The sequence below is a fragment of the Prunus dulcis genome, chromosome 7 (assembly GCF_902201215.1).
Source record: "Prunus dulcis chromosome 7, ALMONDv2, whole genome shotgun sequence".
Lineage (NCBI taxonomy): Eukaryota > Viridiplantae > Streptophyta > Magnoliopsida > Rosales > Rosaceae > Prunus > Prunus dulcis.
In genome coordinates, this window is record NC_047656.1 from 11,195,408 (window position 1) to 11,213,801 (window position 18,394).

General features: G+C 36.6%; 4 protein-coding genes across 11 annotated transcripts; 2 read left to right on the top strand and 2 right to left on the bottom strand.

The window, feature by feature from the left end:
* Positions 1–10: 10 nt before the first annotated feature.
* On the top strand, positions 11–3,258 carry LOC117636085 (putative pentatricopeptide repeat-containing protein At5g06400, mitochondrial). The gene has a single exon (XM_034370535.1). It carries the CDS (start codon positions 30–32, stop codon positions 3,171–3,173), a length of 3,144 nt encoding a protein of 1,047 aa, XP_034226426.1. The 5' UTR covers positions 11–29; the 3' UTR covers positions 3,174–3,258.
* A 74-nt stretch (positions 3,259–3,332) lies between these two features.
* On the bottom strand, positions 3,333–6,569 carry LOC117636086 (iron-sulfur cluster co-chaperone protein HscB homolog). 3 transcript variants are annotated; one of them, XR_004586988.1, is made up of 8 exons: positions 6,126–6,569; positions 5,712–5,808; positions 5,521–5,610; positions 5,232–5,297; positions 4,512–4,580; positions 4,148–4,290; positions 3,629–3,713; positions 3,333–3,520 (listed from the first exon to the last, which is right to left on the bottom strand). XR_004586988.1 is itself a non-coding variant. In XM_034370539.1 (7 exons), exons 1-6 carry the CDS (start codon positions 6,464–6,466, stop codon positions 4,153–4,155), a joined length of 801 nt encoding a protein of 266 aa, XP_034226430.1. In that variant the 5' UTR covers positions 6,467–6,523; the 3' UTR covers positions 3,333–3,516; positions 4,148–4,152. The 3 variants fall into 3 exon arrangements, 2 of the variants coding, with proteins under 2 accessions (XP_034226430.1, XP_034226427.1); XM_034370539.1 differs by lacking the exon at positions 3,629–3,713 and having other exon boundaries at positions 3,333–3,516; positions 6,126–6,523; XM_034370536.1 differs by lacking the exon at positions 3,629–3,713 and having other exon boundaries at positions 6,126–6,523.
* A 1,499-nt stretch (positions 6,570–8,068) lies between these two features.
* LOC117634984 lies at positions 8,069–12,810 on the bottom strand. Of its 5 annotated transcripts, none has more exons than XM_034369295.1 (12): positions 12,706–12,810; positions 12,358–12,590; positions 11,702–11,911; positions 11,431–11,561; positions 10,802–10,910; positions 10,657–10,696; positions 10,328–10,417; positions 10,111–10,210; positions 9,855–9,991; positions 9,666–9,768; positions 8,757–9,445; positions 8,069–8,610 (listed from the first exon to the last, which is right to left on the bottom strand). In XM_034369295.1, exons 3-12 carry the CDS (start codon positions 11,838–11,840, stop codon positions 8,325–8,327), a joined length of 1,824 nt encoding a protein of 607 aa, XP_034225186.1. In that variant the 5' UTR covers positions 11,841–11,911; positions 12,358–12,590; positions 12,706–12,810; the 3' UTR covers positions 8,069–8,324. The 5 variants fall into 5 exon arrangements, with proteins under 5 accessions (XP_034225186.1, XP_034225182.1, XP_034225185.1 ...); XM_034369291.1 differs by having other exon boundaries at positions 11,702–11,919; XM_034369294.1 differs by having other exon boundaries at positions 11,702–11,919; positions 12,358–12,593; positions 12,706–12,805.
* Positions 12,811–14,949: 2,139 nt separating this feature from the next.
* Positions 14,950–17,734, top strand: LOC117636044 (L10-interacting MYB domain-containing protein-like). 2 transcript variants are annotated; one of them, XM_034370472.1, is made up of 5 exons: positions 14,950–15,066; positions 15,799–16,138; positions 16,222–16,354; positions 16,483–16,820; positions 16,899–17,734. In XM_034370472.1, the coding sequence occupies exons 2-5, from the start codon at positions 15,806–15,808 to the stop codon at positions 17,451–17,453; spliced, it is 1,359 nt and encodes a 452-aa protein (XP_034226363.1). In that variant the 5' UTR covers positions 14,950–15,066; positions 15,799–15,805; the 3' UTR covers positions 17,454–17,734. The 2 variants fall into 2 exon arrangements, with proteins under 2 accessions (XP_034226363.1, XP_034226364.1); XM_034370473.1 differs by having other exon boundaries at positions 16,486–16,820.
* Positions 17,735–18,394: the final 660 nt, after the last annotated feature.

Genomic DNA, 18,394 nt, shown 5'->3' on the forward strand with positions numbered 1-18,394 from the left:
CCGCTGAGAAGAGAATTTGAAGGCAAATCATGAGAAGCTTCATCAAACTGCAGTCCTTGTGTTCGAGCTCAACCAGCAAGATACTTCATTTCCGCTTCTCAAAGTATTACAAGGCTGATCATTTTGCTACACTCAATAAACCATCTAAGCCTAAGAAAGCCCACTCGAAACAAGAAGCAGAAAGCAGCGGCTTTGGCTCGCTCTTCAGTGAAATAACTGAGATTTTGGGCGCTGAGAATGTTACTGCGGAGAAAACTCTGTCTGGGATTTCGATATTTGAAGAAGCCCAGGTGAGGGTTGGTGAGATTGGGGAAGAGTGCCCGCCTTGCACGCTAGCTGTTCGTAGAAATGCGGAGGATAGTGTACTGCAACAAAAGGAAGATATAACGGTTTTGGAAGATGCCCACTTGGAAAATGTGGCTGAAATTGATGTTAGCCTGGTTGTTCATGAGGTTACAAAGATTGTCAGGGCGGAAAATGGTTTGATTTCTATGGAAGAGCTGTTAGAAAACATGGGTTTTCAGTTAGATTCAGTGATTGTTGACAAAGTTTTGAAGAGGTGCTTTAAAGTGCCGCATTTGGCTTTGAGATTCTTCAATTGGGTGAAGCTCAAAGAAAGGTTTCGTCATACCATAGAGACTTATAATACCATGCTCTTTATAGCTGGGGAAGCCAAAGAGTTTGCAATGGTGGAGAAGTTGGTGGATGAAATCGAAAAGAATTCGTGCCAGAAAGACTTTAAGACTTGGACTATTCTTATCTCACAGTATGGGAAGGCTAAGTTAATTGGCAAAGCCTTGTTGGTCTATGAAGAGATGAGGAAATGCGGTTACGAACCGGATGCAGTGGTTTATAGGTTGATGATACGTGCACTCTGTGCTGCTGGAAAATCTGACGTTGCAATGGAATTTTACAAGGAGATGGTAAAGAAGGACATTGGGCTTGACACGAATTTGTACAAGCTGTTATTGAATGGTATAGCTAGATCTGGAGAGACTGGTGCTGTTGCCTTGGTTTCAGATGACATGATTAGAGTCTCACAGATTCCAGAACACATTGTTTATGGTTCTGTCCTCAAGTGTTTCTGTATCTCTGGAAGAATCAAAGAAGCTTTAGAATTTATTCGTGAGCTTAAGAACAAAGAGGTTATTCTTGGCCCTGAGTATTTTGAGACTTTGGTGAAAGGACTGTGTAGGGCTGATAGAATTGTAGATGCGTTGGAAATTTTGGATATCATGAAGAGAAGAAATATTCTTGATGGGAAGGTTTATGGCATTATCATCAATGGGTACTTAAGAATAAATGATGTTTCTAAAGCACTTGATCTGTTTCATAGCATGAAAGAATCTGGATATTTTCCTATGACTTCTACGTACACAGAGCTGATGCAACACCTTTTTAAGTTGAATGAATATAAAAAAGGCTGTGAGCTCTATGAAGAGATGCTGGAAAGTGGAGTTGAACCAGATAGTGTGGCAATCACAGCTGTGGTTGCAGGTCACGTCCGCCAAAACCATATATCTGAAGCATGGAAAGTATTTAATAATATGAAGGAGAAAGGCATCGAGCCCACTGTCAAGTCATATTCTGTATTCATCAAGGAGCTATGCAGAATTTCAAGGACAGATGAGATTCTCAAGGTCTTGTATGATATGCAAGCATCTAGTATAGTCATTCGAGATGACATATTTAACTTGGCTATACATCATATGGAGAAAAAGGGAGAGACAGAGAACCTTGAAAAAGTAAAACAGATGCAGAGAAACTATAAACTTCAACCACAAGAAGAAGAGGTATTTAGTAAGGATCTGTGCAAGGGAGAGGAGCTCAATACTGGGTTGGACTTTAACCATTCAGAACCAGCGAGGATGGATCGCAATCCTTTATTGGAGCCACTTTCAAAAGCTTATGATGAGCAGGACTTGCAAAAAATTTGTAGAATTCTGTCCTCGTCAACAGATTGGTGCTCTATTCAGGAAGCTTTGGAGAATTCTTCTATTGATTTCACTCCAGGGCTCGTTCTGGAAATTTTGAGGAGTAGCAGTATGCATGGTTTGGTAGCATTACAATTTTTCTCATGGGTGGGAAAGCAAACTGGTTATAACCACACTACCGAAACTTATAACATGGCTATCAAAATTGCAGGACAAGGGAAAGATTTCAAACACATGAGAAGCCTTTTCTATGAAATGAGAAGAAAAGGTTTCTCAATAACAGCAGATACATGGACAATAATGATAATGCAATATGGTCGAACAGGTCTGACAGAGATTGCTCTTCAGATTTTTGAAGAGATGAAGTCTAATAATTACAGCCCAACTGGCAGTACCTACAAGTATTTGATCATATCTCTTTGTGGGAGAAAAGGTAGAAAGGCAGATGAAGCAATTAGAATATTCCAGGAGATGATTCATGCCAATCATGTACCTGACAAAGAATTGGTTGAATCTTATCTTGGTTGTTTATGTGAAGTTGGTGAGCTATCAGATGCTAGAAGATGCATAGATTTGCTCTCTAAAGCTGGTTTTACAATTCCTCTTGGTTATTCCTTGTACATTAGGGCTCTTTGTCGAGCTGGGAGATTGCAAGAAGCTGCAGCATTGATGGATGATGTCAGGGAGGACCGGTCGAAACTGGATCAGTACACTTATGGGAGCCTTGTTCATGGACTTCTGAGGAGTGGACAGTTAGAAGCAGCACTGGCCAAGGTGGATTCTATGAAGCAGGCAGGCATAAATCCAACCGTCCATGTATATACATCTTTAATAGTTCATTTCTTCAAAGAGAAGCAGATAGGAAAAGCTTTAGAAATTTTCAAGGAAATGCAACAGGAGGGTTGTGAACCGACAATTGTTACATATTCTGCGCTCATTCGAGGGTACATGAACATGGAAATGTTTGCTGAAGCTTGGGAAGTCTTCCACAAGATGAAACAAAAAGGGCCATTGCCTGATTTCAGAACTTATTCAATGTTCATTTCTTGTCTTTGTAAGGTGGGTAAATCTGAAGAAGCCATACCGCTTATACCTGAAATGTTGAACACTGGGATTGTTCCCAGTGTGGTCAATTTTCGAACCGTATTTTATGGGCTTAACAGAGAAGGTAAGCAAGATTTGGCTCGCAATGTAATGCAGCAAAAGTTGTCTTTAATAAGAAAACGTAAGTTAACATAATTCCTAATCCTTGTTTTACAGGCATGACTGGTATGGTGTTTGATTTGGCTCGCTCTTCTGTGGCATTTATTTGGAACAATCTTTTCATTTTATAACAAGATAAATAGAACACTTATTCTGCAAGAGAGTGCTTGCCAGGTACAGCTTGTGCATGGACAATACATCCAACAAGCATTCGTATTATTAAGAGCTATCTCTAAACCATCATAAGAGGTTACAGAGTAGTATGATGAAAAAAGTACTTGCAGCTGGACCAAATGTCAGCCCAATCTTTGTATTTTCTGACATTTAATTTGTCTCGGAAGGATGCCGGGCAAATCTCAACCAGGTCTTCAATCAAAATCTGGCTGCAATGAGGAACAATCTAGGATCAGCTTTCATTCATGCAAATTAAAAGAGGATAAAATAAAATAACAAAGCATCATATTGTTTTTCTAAAATCCAAAAATACTCACATGTTGCCATCAAATCTTCTACTTGTCAATCATGGAATTATATTTGGTTTGCTCCAGAACCATACCAATTTCAGAACTAAAGAGCCTGAAAGTTACCAAATGACAGGCTCATTAGAATGGTTCATACGTTCATAATTTAATAATAATATATATAAAAAGGTCCAATCTTTTCCAATAAAGAAATTTCTAGGAAAACCAACTGGCAATTCTGTATATTCGATTTATTACTTGACATTATAGGATGACAACATAAGTTCATAACCATATGTAGCAAATGGTGCCCTTCAGTTTCCCATAAGTAGGAGGTCAAGGGTGAGTTTTCTGGGTCAATACCTATGAAGTATGTGTGTGTAGGCATGCATGACCGTAGACTACCATGCCTCAGAGAAAACCAAACACATATATGCATTGGATAGAACAGAGCAAGACATAATTATATACTTTGCCCTATATGATGTCTCCTACACTCATGGTGTCTATTGAATATTGATTATTTAGCTAAGGACTTGTATACACTACCTTGACTACAGCTTCTTTACAATAGTTTCTTTTACACGCTGATAGTAAGTCATTCTCCGGATAGCTTTTAGAGCTTCATCAAAGTTCCGGCTTCGAAATGCATTTGCAAAAGAGCTAGACCAGTGCTTCAGTTTCTCTTGCATCTGGATGAGCAAGAAGAAAAGTTAGTTAAGAAAAGAAATAAAATGAATGAAAGGGCACTAAACTCGCCATCATGCATATTCTGATTAACTTAACACATGAATTAGAAAGGCTCTACAAATTAGACTGCAAGCCACATATGTGGCGGGATAAGAGAAGTGCCATGCTACTGTGATGTTTAACTAATCATTCCCAAATGTATTCGAAAGGTCTCGGGTCATACCTGAGACTGAATCTGAACTAAAGCCTGAGAGTCAGCAGCTTCTTCAACAGCTTCCCTGATTTCCAGAATCTGCAATTTCAAAGTCAGAAGGTATAAGAAAATCAAAGTCTTTAATGGAGACCAGATATCAGAGAAAGAAAAAATTGACTCAATGACTCTCATCAACTTCAGTATATCCATGCAAACAAAATAAAAACAAGTCACTGACTCCAAAACGTCTAAAGGTACTATGCTTTCTGCAATATTTATAACCCAAGTTTATTTTTTTGAAGGAAAAAAAAATATAGAAAAAGAAACTATCTCCACTGCAAACCATGCCAAACTTCCACCACAAAACTGTCATGTCACTTGCAACATGCCCAACAGCCAAAGCCATATTGATAACCTCAAATATCAATGTAAATTACTCTATGAAGCACGCGTCAACTATATTTAAGTTTACAAAATATTTTCACCATGAAAGATTTGTCAAGATGGGGGAGACCCTGATGGGTGATATTTGTCTCGAAACATGTGCACTCTAAATGTCAAAGATTCCATCTGATATAGAGCAACAAACTCTTTCGCAGATTTTCAGTCACTTTGCACCAAAATTTTGGACTATGGGAAAAATTTATAATTTATAACGCTCCAGTTACAAACAGATATAGTTGTTATGTCTGGAAAAACAAGGAGAGAATATACTGCATAAAGACAACAAAGTCAACTTTTGCAAATTACCTCAGTTAACAACTCTGATTCTGAAAGTGTCTCTTCTTCATCAACATCCACACCTTCAAGCTTCAACTGAAAACAAAATAGCACAATTAAATTCTAAAACCCGTAGTATATATATAAATGTATATGTGTGTGTGTGTATATTTGCCAAGTAACCACATTCGACCAAGACCATTTTCTGCTTAACAGTGGTTCTCATAGCATTGTTTTCAACACAACAAAGTACCATGAAAATGAATCAACTCTGAGCACAACAACGAATACAAACCTAATAGGTGAAAAGTACACTTACAATGTAGATTGCCCTCGCCAAGGGCTTGCTAAGTGTGAGGTATGCATCAATCACCCGAGCAGACTGTTCAGCAGCATACTCTCTTTCCTCCTAACAACATAATAAACATTAAAGCAAAACAAAACTTTCTCCTTCGTATAATTACTATTTTATATCTTATATTTTGAAATACAAAGATGTATCAGAAATACCTTTGATTTTGTATGAACAAGATCAGGGTGCACTTTTTTCTGCCAGTCTTTATACTTTCCCTCCAGATTGTCCACCACAATGTCATACTTTCTCTCCCTGTCAAAATTAATTTTTATAAGAAAAAAAGGGAAATCACATTGAAGAGTGAACACTAGCTAAAATTTCCAATTTTTCATTCTTTTTAATTTGTGAAAGGAAATGCTCAAATCAGAATAACATAAACTAAAGATTTGAAACCAATAATTCGTTAACCAAGTTTCAAAATTTTCACTTTCTTTCCACCTCCCTCTCCGCTTTCTCGGTAACCAAACAAATACGAACCATAAATTCAAAGCAGAGAGAATAAAAAAACCACAACTGAATTCACGAAATACTGATAAGAATTTCTAGTTCTCAAAGATTCAATTACTTACAGTCCAAATATCTGAAAGTAATCCACCGACTGATCCACCGGTTGAATGCACCGACAAGATGAACACAACAGAAACGGCACCGCTTCAGCCGTGGCACTACAGTTCCAGCACTTGGCGCTGGCTTTCTCCGCTGATTGGGAGGAGGTAAAACATTTTCCGGGAATGTTGTGAATCTCGAGAAAATCCAATCCGCTACACGGGAAAAGGCGGTGGTGTGTTTTTACATTGGGTGAGAAGAAAGTGCCGGATTGAAACCACCTGGTGGAATTGAACGAGAACGTCGGAGTTAGGGTTCGTCGGAGAACGGAGGAGAGAGAAGTAAGTAGGTGTTTGTTCGACATTGTTGGAGCTCACAGACCTCTGGCGGTTGGGTTAACAAGTGTCCTGCAACTTCCAGGGTTCAAGGAATAATGGCAATATTTTAGGGGACAGAGGACGAATTTTACTGAAGGAGAAGGATAAAAAGGGTATTCTGTAAGGGGTTTTATGTAAAACGGTAAAGCCGGGCGGCTATACTCTTTTTTTTAAAAAAAAAAATCCCTCATATGGCCGAGCGGCTATACTATTTGTTTATAATAAAAAATATTAGTATCGCCGGGAGGCTATACTCTCCTCATAAAAAACACCGCGTATAGCCGCGCGGTTATACTATTTATAAAAAAGAACCCATCTGGCACATAGCATCCGGGTCGCCACGTGTCAAAATGGTATAGCCGCGCTGCTCTACTATTTTTATTATAAAAATCCCAGTATAGCCGCCCGGCTATACTAGTTATATAAAAAAAAGGGACCCGCCTGCACCTAGAGAAGATTTCGCCACATGTCAAAATAGTAAAGCCGAGTGGATATACAAGTTTTAATAATACAAACCGTGGTATAGCCGCGCGGCTATACTATTTATTAAAAGAAAGGGGAACCCACCTGGCGGCTAAAAATAAATAAAACAAAATGACCCTTCTAGTTGCATTAGTTTATACTTTATAGATATTAATTTGATAGTTTCGACATATCCAAAGCAGATATTGAAGAGAGAAAAATTTCACAATAAATCAATTTGAGAGTTCAATTTTTTCTTCTTTTTTTGTGGGAATGTTTGTCTTTGGTCTACCTCGTTCACTCGAGTGCTACTAAATTTTGTTACTGCACACATTATTTGTTGTAGAGAATTGCATGCTGAGTTGGAGTGTTCTTGGTAATTATTTCACATTTCAAACAACACTTTACATGAAGAATATTACCACCTCGCTTACTACTATACCCATAAATCTTTCTTTAAAATTGTTGTTCTGGTTGGCAAAGAGTTTGCAAAATCACCATCTTGCATTTTTGTTACAACAAGTAAGAAATAATCTTAGCCTTTCACATTCTTTCAGTTAGTAAAAAAGGAACATGAAAAATATGAATAAAATACATACGTGTTTTATTCGGCAATATTTTGGCAAATTACAACTCATAATTTCGGCCACTATATGATATTTTAATATAATTTATTTAATTTTTTTAAATATATATTATTTTTATTCAATAATATGTGAAATTTATGTGTGTAATATCTGAATTTATCTCTGCACCTGAGTTCCTAGGTTACGTTTCCCTTTCTCCAGTATCTCTTGTATAAGAAATCAAAAATAATAAACCCATGTGATCATTGGTACAAGTTCTCTATTGTTCTTTGTAGGATAATCTGTTGTCAGTCAAATGCTTATGTGGTTCATACTCTGACAAGGTCAGCATCTTGTGTTGCCAGACAATTGGACAAAAGAGAAGATTCACAACCAGGTGAGCAACTTGGATGCAAGTTGGTCTCTGCCATTTTCACTGTTTTATTTCCCAAGCATGGCTCATCCAAGTGGACTAGCAGTACTTTCAAGATGGGGACTAAAAAGTATTCCCAAATCACAACTCTCAACTATAATGAGAACAATTTTTCATCACAGAACTGATGAAAGAACAAGTCCCATGTTCTATATTAAAAAATAAATTTTGCATTACAACTTATTATATAAATGATTATTCTCAACTATTGGTACATCCTTCACTGCCTCTTGGACCTTATAAACAATGTATTATACATTTAACCATTCTATAAGTAAAATGTTACAAATCCACTCTTCAGTCATCTATTAGGCTTACAATGTAGAGTGACTTAACAAAACTCAGACTCTTGCATTTTCAACTTCCCACAAAAATTGCCCGTCTTTAATTCACGCCGAAGCAACAGTACCAATGCTTTTGTTGCTGCCTCATCTTCTTTACTCTATTAGGGCCACTTTCATCCATGCCATTTGCCTTGGAGCTCATGTGGTTGGTGGTACTGTTCATAATATGATTCAAGTCCAATACTGGCACCTCTGCAGTCCCGTCCTTGGAGGAACACAAGGCAGACTGGTTATTATCACAAGAAATTGAAAGTTCCTGCTCTAAGGAAGTAGGTACTATTCTGTTCTGGTTAACTTCCTTTGACAGAGAATTTGATCTTGCATAGCTGGGACATAAGAAAAATAAAAAAGGTTAACCTTTTGGCTCCTAGATAAAATCATGGTGTTAAAGGAAGGTATATGATTTGGAACCCAAATTTCTAGGAAAATGCGCAGGAAATGATTATGATCAATAATATACATAATTAATTACCTTAAGTCGTGAAGGCCAGAGCTATTTGTCACAGACTTAGGCGAAGTCCTCTTAATGACTTCTTTAGATGCTTCAACAAAATGTTCACCACTTACACACACTCCACCTTCTAAGGGTTTTGGGTTACCTCCATCAGTTTCCTTTCGGGGGACTTCATTGGTAAAGCCAGAAGAGGACCGAATTTGAGCATTCAATCCATTTTTTCGAACCTTATAAATTACCTTTTCTAATGTTCCTAAAGCTTGTTCTACCTCAGAACTGATAACAACATTTCTCTTTCCATTTACTAGACTCTTTTCTGCAACTCTGTTGGATGTTTGATTCTCAAGCTGCACGCTGTCTTCGCTCTCTACCTCCTCAATCTCACCAAAAGTGCTTCTGCCAGTAACTAATGCATCATCTGACATCAATTCACTTGCAGGGTGAACTTGTGCATCATCTGGGGCAGCTTCACTTGCAGAGTGATCATTTTCAACTTTCTGATCCATATCCACCAACTTCAAGTCACTCATCTGATTTTTCATTAGGTGTTCTTCAGAGAGATTGGACGTGTCACTGTTTAGCCTTTCTCCTTCCAGAGGTCTGTTTGGTTCATTAAGTGGAAAAAGAGCTTCACGTATCTGAGTGTACAGCGGGCCTTCCAAGGCATTACTGTAATCTCCATCACAGTTAAGCTTAGAAGACACTGCCTGTAAGTTTGTAATGGTGTTAAGCATTGGAAAATGTGAGAAGAAAATGATAAAAACAGAGTCTCATGTCATGAGAATGAAAGGATGTTTCCATGCAGTTTCAGCAAAATGGCCAACATGTAAATTCAAAAAATTTATCCACCCCTTTCCTTTTGAAGGCACTCTTTGGATCTTGGAAATGGAAAGATAAAGGAAATTTCTGAGCCGGAAACCATATAACCTTCTGATAGAGTCGGAAACCATTGCCAATGAGCTGCCTTGAGAAAAAATTTATAAGGGATGGCGGGACAAAGTCCATTTTTATATCCATAGTTGCTATTGTCCTACAAAAATTGACAATGTTGAAGGCTTTAATTACAAACCACTGAACAAAGTGAACAAATTTCACATTCACGCCACCATAGCTTACCGAAAGTAACTTCTTTCTTTGGTAACCTTCTGTATAGCAAAGCCACCCACCACATCTATCCTTACCAAATCCTTTGCTCCAGCAGTTTCCTCATTCATGAGACCACAGACACCATCAATGCTTTCCGAATCAGAGACCTGAGACGGGATTTGCAATAAAGTCAGTTTTTCAGGTTTCTATCTTGGAATTCCAGGAAGATTGGACATATGGAAAGCAAAATAACAATTGAAGTCAACAGGCTACTTCAGTTAACTACCGATTTTAAGAGAACAACAATCAGATCATCTTGGAAGTACTCAAACATAAAATAGTGTACAACAGCCTCCCTAGGTGAAAGTGGCCACGGAACCTTCATCCTTTCTTCCAAAAATATAAATAAAAGTCAGCATTTTGAATGGAAATAATCTCATAAGTGGAAGAAAAAAAAGAATCTTTAACATATGATTTGGTTTTATGCCTTATTATAGACAAACCTCACTAAAGATATCTGTTCACCAATCCGGACCCTCTGCAAACATTTGGCAGAGAGAATTTTGAAAGTTGGAATGGTAGACTGAGGCCACCTGGGAGAAGGGTACAAAACAAATTATTGTATAAAGAACAGTTAAATTCCTTTATTACAGAATAAGAGTTTTTGTAATCTCTGTCTCTCTCTCTCACACACACAAATTTTATTGATGACAGACATGTAGGAGGAAACACGAAACAACTATTTCAACATAAATTTCCATCAAGCCGACCAGATCTAATTACAAGTGAGATGCATAAATGAAGTGCACATGCAATGATTGAAATGACTTACCATTTCTTGTAAAGTTCTGACTCCCATGAGGCGCATAAACCTGCAATGAAATGAAACTTGTTTGTCTCAAAAAGACTTGACTTATTTAAAGTTCACCATTGTAGCATGAGACATACGAACTTTCAAGTGTTTTAGTTTAACTTACAGTCATCTACAGATCCGTCTACGTAGCCTTCAACAAGTAATGTATGAAAGGGAGTGCCTTGGATTCCTTCGCGATACATAACACGGAACTGTTCATTATCATGTTTTAACTGTAGAATGAAGTATATTTGCAACTATGTAAGTTTCACAATATAAGGGTCACAATGCCTCATTAGTACAAATTCAATAACGTTTAATGACGACTGGTCAAGACTAAACTATGAAATATGCCGTCAGTAAATGAACTGTATTAAATTTTTATAATTTTAGAAATAAGTTTCAAACATGCGAATGTAACAATTTACAACTTTAAAATGTTAATGAAAATTTGAAGTTATAGAAGTTGTACATATTAAAAAAGAGACTCAGACAGCATCTGTAAAGGCCCAACCACAGACATAAGAAGTCAGAACCTCTTATCCTTTATGAATGATAACAATGAAACTCATCAGCCCCACCTATTACAAAATTGATTCAATAGAAGTAAATTTATAGGTGTGGCTGTCAGGGAGAGATGCACACGCACTTACACACATATACAATACAGGAAAAAGTGAAATATTATAACCAAGAGAACAGTTCCAGAGCAAAACATGATTTGAAGAAGATAATGCAGATTAGATAGCATACTTTCCATTCAGGATGTAATGTGGTATCACAAGTAGTCAATCCCTTGTCATCAACAATGCAAGCACTCCTCAACATGTCAAGTAAATTGGATACTTCGGCAGTCTTTTCTTCTATCACATTCTCATTACATCCTGCAGGACCCATAAAGCTAAAATTATTATGTGTTCGCCTAATACAATTAGCTTTTGTCAAAATTTTCTTATGCTATTTTAAGATCCAGGCACACAATCGGTGGCTGATTAAAGAACACAAAAAGAAAATAATTAGCAACCTTCAATTTCATTTTTGGAAGAACGAATCAGCTGATTCTTGACAAGGAGTTTTAAGGCCTCCTTATTTGTTAGATTAGGAGATGCCAGTGTCTTGTCCAGCCTCTCTCTGTACTGAGTGATCTTTTGTGTTTTCTCCATCTTTGCATCTCCAACAAACTGGGAAGAGCCCCCCCTCAGAAAGCTATGCGGGAAATTTAAGCCCGGTATTCCTGACAGACTTCAGTTTCATACCATGATTTATTATAATTACATCCAAAAATAAAAATTAGAAACTGCAATCAAGGAAGCTCTCTATGATCACCAGTAGCAATAGAATTCTCAATCACCAGCAACCAGAAACAGATATTTAAGCATATCATTGAGCATACACAATAAGCTAGCCTCAGAAACAATACTGAAAAATATCGAAATTTACAAGCATACTAACTGAGAGAGCCAATAGAAGCTGAAGGAAACTATCAGTCCAATAACTGAAAGCATAAAATTTCTTAGCTTTGACCAGTTGAATTTAAAAATGAAACAGAAACTAATTCATGTCCCTTGCAAATATAAAGTTAGCATGAAATCAAAAACCAATCCAATACAACAGCATAAATAACAAAAATGAAAGTACCCATAATTGAAATCACATCAAAATCATAAAACTTTAACTCACAGGAAGCTAACTCTGCGGAAAACTATGAACAGAACCCAGTTCCAGTTGCTTCACAGCTCTGAAGTCTGAACAGAACCCAGATTATAAAACCTGAAATCTTCACTGTTCAAATGAAGATCTCAATAAAAAGGAATGATTCTCAGCTCTGTAACGAGAGACAAGGCCAGCTGACGTTGATACCGCCCAGACGGATGTTGAACATGGAAGGCCTATTTTTTCTTGGGTGTAACGGACTGCTGACGCATAGCAGATAACTAAACTATCAATATAATCATAAATAACAAAACAAAACGTACTTGTTTTAAGAAAAATGAAAATGGAATCAAAATGGCAGTAGAGAATTCATACGGTTGGTTTGCAGTTGTACTTGTATTGGCTTTAAGACAAGGATGAAGAAGAGTGTCGGGCGGGTGAGGCAACACTTGAAGGTGCCCACCAACCACATCGTTAATACGGGAGGTTGGGGGTAATTAATAGGTACGAAAAAAAAAAACCTAGCAAATTATAGCAAATAAGTAAAAGATGAAATCTGAGTCGGAGTAATTTTTCCCTATTACGGTTGCGTGCAATTATAATGGTTCTTTTTTTTTTTTTTTTTCCCACGTAATGAGAGATATAAACAATTTTATAGTTCGATAATTACATTTGTATACTTGCAATTTTTATAACAATAACGTTAAATTCATCGAGATAGAGTTTACTTGCAAAATAATGCTTCGATATCTATTCAGTGTGCCGGAACTAGGTTTTTCCTTTTGGTTGGGTTGGGACGCATAAAATGAAGTTTGGATTGAGAACTATTTGGTATGTGGATTAAATTCTTATAGGAAAAAAGAAAAAATTAAAGAAATTAGGGTGGACGATAGCCTGGTCAATCACAAGCTAATTTTATTATAATTTTATATGTTAGAGATAGATAAAGTAAAAATAAATTTATTTTAAATTGTGATAGCATCAGTTGATCACGTGCATGTCGAGTGTCACTAGCATTGCTCTATGAATTTTAGGGTGTCACATCTAAATAAAAAGTAAATGTTGTAAGTATCATCATTACAGTATTACATTACTTACCACTTCTTTAATACAGATCATATAAATCCTATTCTCTTTTTCAAAATGATCACATCAAGAGTATTAAAACTATTAGTTATCGATTAAATTGATAGTAATAGTGGTATTTGTGATAACGGGATACTAACCAGAAATAAAATTCCCCGATCAAGTTTGATGAGTGCATTACACTTCAGAATGATGCTGTTTTTGAGCAAGACGGGTGAGTAAGTCAGACACGTGTTATTCGCAAAGCGGTGTCGCACGTAAGGAATTGGGTGCCGTCGGAATGCTTTCTACTTTTGTGGGCGGTGGAAATGGCATGACCCCTAGATTCGTTCTCCCCACACACCAACTGAGGATTTAAATGGGGTGAGCAAAGTTGACTAGTTCAATATCCACCAACCCTCCACCCTTTCCAGATAAATTTTCCGGAAAAGAACAGAGCATTCTATCTAGATCACGTCATTATTCTTACCTAATAAAGTAATGAATGCAAACATCAAAAGTATGGACCAATTGGTGTGTGTTGGTTGAGGTCAAGTTTTGGGTGTGCTCCAATTGGTTTGGGTTCAAATTTTTATGGTAAATGTGTTATCTTGTGTGTGAGTTTTCTCACTCATCTTTCTAACTTTGGTGAGTATGGGATTTTAAGTAACTAATAACTGTGGGTGCAAAAATATTTTCATAGAATACTCTTAAGGCTCTTATTTTCTAACAAAACTACGAAATTTAACACAAAGAACCGTTGAGGTTGGGAAAATACAAGGAGTTTGTTTGTGTGTATTGTATGGGTTGCCCTGCTGATGTTGGGCCTTTGGGTTATAATTGATTGAAGTTGATGCGACATTTAATGTGGGTTTTTGGCTTGGCTAAGTAGGGGGACAGGTGTTCAGACCAAAAAAAAAGAAGGTAGCGGGACAAAGGTGGATAAGGTTGTTCCTTGTTAGAGTTGGATTGGGACCTTGGATGATTGAAATTGATGACGATTGGGTCATGAGATCGTTCTTTGTCAGTCAATTTGGCCCCTAAATTTAACATAAAAATATTACAAATATGACAACATGACCAATGATGCTAACGAATATGTGTTGAGGGACTAGAATTAAGGCCGGTCTTGAAATTTTTAAGGTATAGAGCAACGCTGAAAATAGATCTTATATTTATACACTACACAAGAAAAATCTATCTGAGTTTAGAATATTTTGAAATGAAAGATATAATATCATTTATGTAATACAGATCTCTATATAAAAAAGGACTTGAATTAAAAACTACACCTCACCATCACAGCTGGCGTTCAATATGTCCTCACCATGAAAAAAAAATATTTTGGGGCCCTCCCTTAAGCTAGGGCTCTGGGCCCGCACTTCCTACTTTGGTCAAGATCGGGCATGATTAGAGCAATAGGAAATTTAGGTTTTAGCGGTAAAAAAAATTTTAATTTTAAAAAATGTTAAAAAAATTTACAAAAAAAACGAAATTTTTTTTTTATTTTTAAATCAAAGATATGTAAATGTAAATAAGGGCATTCCTAACATTAAGCTAAAGCCAAATCCAAAGCCAAACACAAGTTTTCTCACTCTTATCCGTGGATAATCTTATTCCTTTTTTTGGCCACCCACAGTTCGTTGGCTCAAGACCAGTCCAATCCAACAGGTACTTTCTGTTCTTCACCGCTTCTTGTTTTATCAAAGTTCTGATTTTTATCCTTTTTCCATATGATTTCTGCTTGTATGTGAATTTTAATTTTTCTGAATCTTGAGAAATAGTCCGGAAACGGTTTCTCGGCAACCAAGCAGAGGATTAGGTTTCTGTCTAATTGTTTCGAAGCAATTACGCGTTGTTGGTTGGTCGAAGTTTTGAAATCCAATTAAAGTTATGTGGCCAAAATAATTTTGCAGCCCTAAGAACTTCTTTTTTTTATAAAAAAGAAAATCATTATTTCTTTAGGAGTTATAAGGCTGAATCTTATCAATATTTATAAATAAATAAAAATACATAAATAAATAAAGAGTTATTAGACTGAGAGTAGCAGGGTCATGACTAATGGTGGACAAGTTTATGTGGGCAGTCTTGGTGGGGAAGGGAGGCAATAGCATAAGCAATTGGTGGCAATGGATGAGACTTTAGTGTAGCATGAAGCGGCACGGTGGTTGTGTTAGCAGTGAGATTGATGGTGGTGGCATTGTTGGTCTAAGTGGTTGTGGATGAATGTCTGATTTTGACATTAAAAGTTATATAATGCAGCATATGCAGTTATTTACAACTACAAATCTGGTGTTCATCTAGGCAGTATGAGCTATTGTGACTTAAGTACCTCTTTTAAGCTTATTGCATTTTCACTAGCATCAGCTGTTCTTTTCATTGACAAGATTCTTAAAATTGCAGGTGAAGGATGAATTCTGGTTTTTCTAGCACCGGTGACCATTTGAGGGCTAACTGGACTCCACCTCAAGACAGTTTCTTCATTGACCTTTTGCTAGAACAAGTGAGCAAAGGGAACAAAACTGGTCATGGATTTAGGAAACAAGGATGGGCAGATATGATTGTACTCTTTAATACCAAATTTGGATTTAAGTATGATACAGATATTCTGAAAAATCGATACAAAAGATTGAGGAAGCAGTATAGTGAGATGAAGAGCCTTGTCGATCAGGCTATTTTTAGATGGGATGAATCACAACAGATGATAACAGCTGATGATAGTGTATGGAATGACTATATCAAGGTACACCATTTTACCTAAATCTTTCAATTCCACTGTCCAAAAAGTAAGTTATTTTGCAGTTAGATTGCATATGTTCCATGCAGGCCCACCCTGAAATGCAACCATACAGAACAAAAGTCGTTTCATATTATAACGAGTTGTGCATAATATGTGGGCATGCAGTTGCTGATGGAAGATACAGTCTTTCATGTTATGATGTAGACTTTGAAAACGAAGGTACTTATAGTGTGAGAAATTGCTATTCATCCCCGTCAAATTGGTGATCTTTATTTAAGCTATTTTTTTATTTGATCATTATCTGCAAACAGTGTTGCAACATTATTAATGTTTCTCAAATTTTGTAGCAATAGGAATTGATTGTCAAGATCCCATTAATGATGATCCTAAAATTGAGTGGTCACAGACTATGGACCAATTTTTTGTTGAACTTATGTTGGATGAGGTGTGTAAAGGGAATAAGGTCGGTCGCTCTTTCAAGAAGAAATCATGGGTGTCCATGATCACATCTTTTAATGAGAAATTCGGGTTTCAGCATGGTAGGGCTGTCTTGAAAAACCGGTACAGCATATTTAGGAGGCATTACAGTAGCATTAAGATTCTGCTTGATCAAAGGGGGTTTAAGTGGGATGAAACAGAACAAAAGATGGTGGCTGATGATCGGGTCTGGAATAAATATATCAAGGTATATGAACTGTTCTTGATTAATTTTTAAAGGGAAAACACTGTCTATTGCTTGTACCTTACTTTGTTATGAATGCAGGCACATCCCAGTTTTCATATGTATAGAAATAAAGCTATGCCATATTATTCTGATATGTGCATCATATGTGGAAATGAAGCTAGAATTTTGAAAAAAGCTACTTCAAGTTGCAATCTAGCTCTTGATAAGGGAACCCTTGCTAAGAAAACTGATGGAGAAGCTATGCCTATTGTTGACAAACATTATGCTCAAGGAAAACCATTAGGTTCAGGTAGTGTCAAGAATTTATCAGATCAAAAGAAAAGGCATTGTCCTCAAATACCAGAAACCTTACAACAGTCTAAAAAAGCACGAAGAACGGATGGAGTTGTGGCCGTTAATGCTTTAGAAGATATGGCAGTCGCAGTGTCTTCATTGAAGAAGAAACTAAAGAAAGAGGAATCTGTATCCATAGAAATGGTTATTGGTGTCTTGAAATCTATACCAGACATCGACGATGATCTATTACTAGATGCCTGTGACTTTTTAGAGGATGAAGGGAGAGCCAGAATGTTTTTAGCACTGGATGCAGCTCTCCGAAAGAAGTGGTTGATGAGAAAGCTTCGTCCACAGTAACCCATCTTTTTCCTCCCCATTAGCTGTAGAAGTGTATAGCTTTCTCAATTCACCAATCAAGTGGTCAAGAATTATACAGTCATTATACTTGCTTTGGGTTGCAGTAAGAGTCATTGAATCAGTTGATGTAGGGTTAAATCTAATGACAGTAATATTTTAATTTCTTTTCCATTATTTCGACAACATATTTTAATTTCTCTGTCTCTTCTAGGGCTAGAGCCTTGCTTTTGTATTGAATTTATTTTATGCATAGTGATAAAATGGCATTCAAATTTGAACTTCCTTGTCTGTGAGTGCAAAAGATCTTTTTGGTAGATAGTACTGTTGAATATTTTTAGCATTAATCCAAGAATTGCTAAATTTTATTATTTCATTTATGTTTATATCATATGATTTGAATGAATAGGATTCACATTTTTTAATTTATATATTTTTTTAAGATTTGACAGCGCACATAAACATAATCCCGTTGTGGATAGCAGCATGACAACATTAATAGCGTGTTGTGAAAACCTAATTTGCAATTCTCATAGGATGTTAAAAGAACATGGAGACTTTGGAAAAGGTCAAAGGAGGGTGAAATTTTTTAAATGAAGTCAAAATGGACAAAATTGCGCTTATTTAATTTTGGATTTTCTAAGAAATTCTTTACATTTGCATGTCTTTGATTTGAAAGTTAAGAGGTTTTTTTTGTCTTTTTTGAAAAATCTTTGACTTTTTTCAAAAGCGAAAGTTTTTTTGTGGCTAAAACCTAAATTTACTAAAAGAATAAGAGAATGGTAGTTTCTACCATGTCCTTGGAGCGTTGTCGAATAAGTTTTCGAATGTTGTGAAATAAGTTTAAACAACGTACATTAAAATTGCAAGACTTGAAGGTACACGACACTTGCAAGCGTGTTGTCAAAGGCCATTCACAACGTTTACTGCCCGTTGTTGAATAC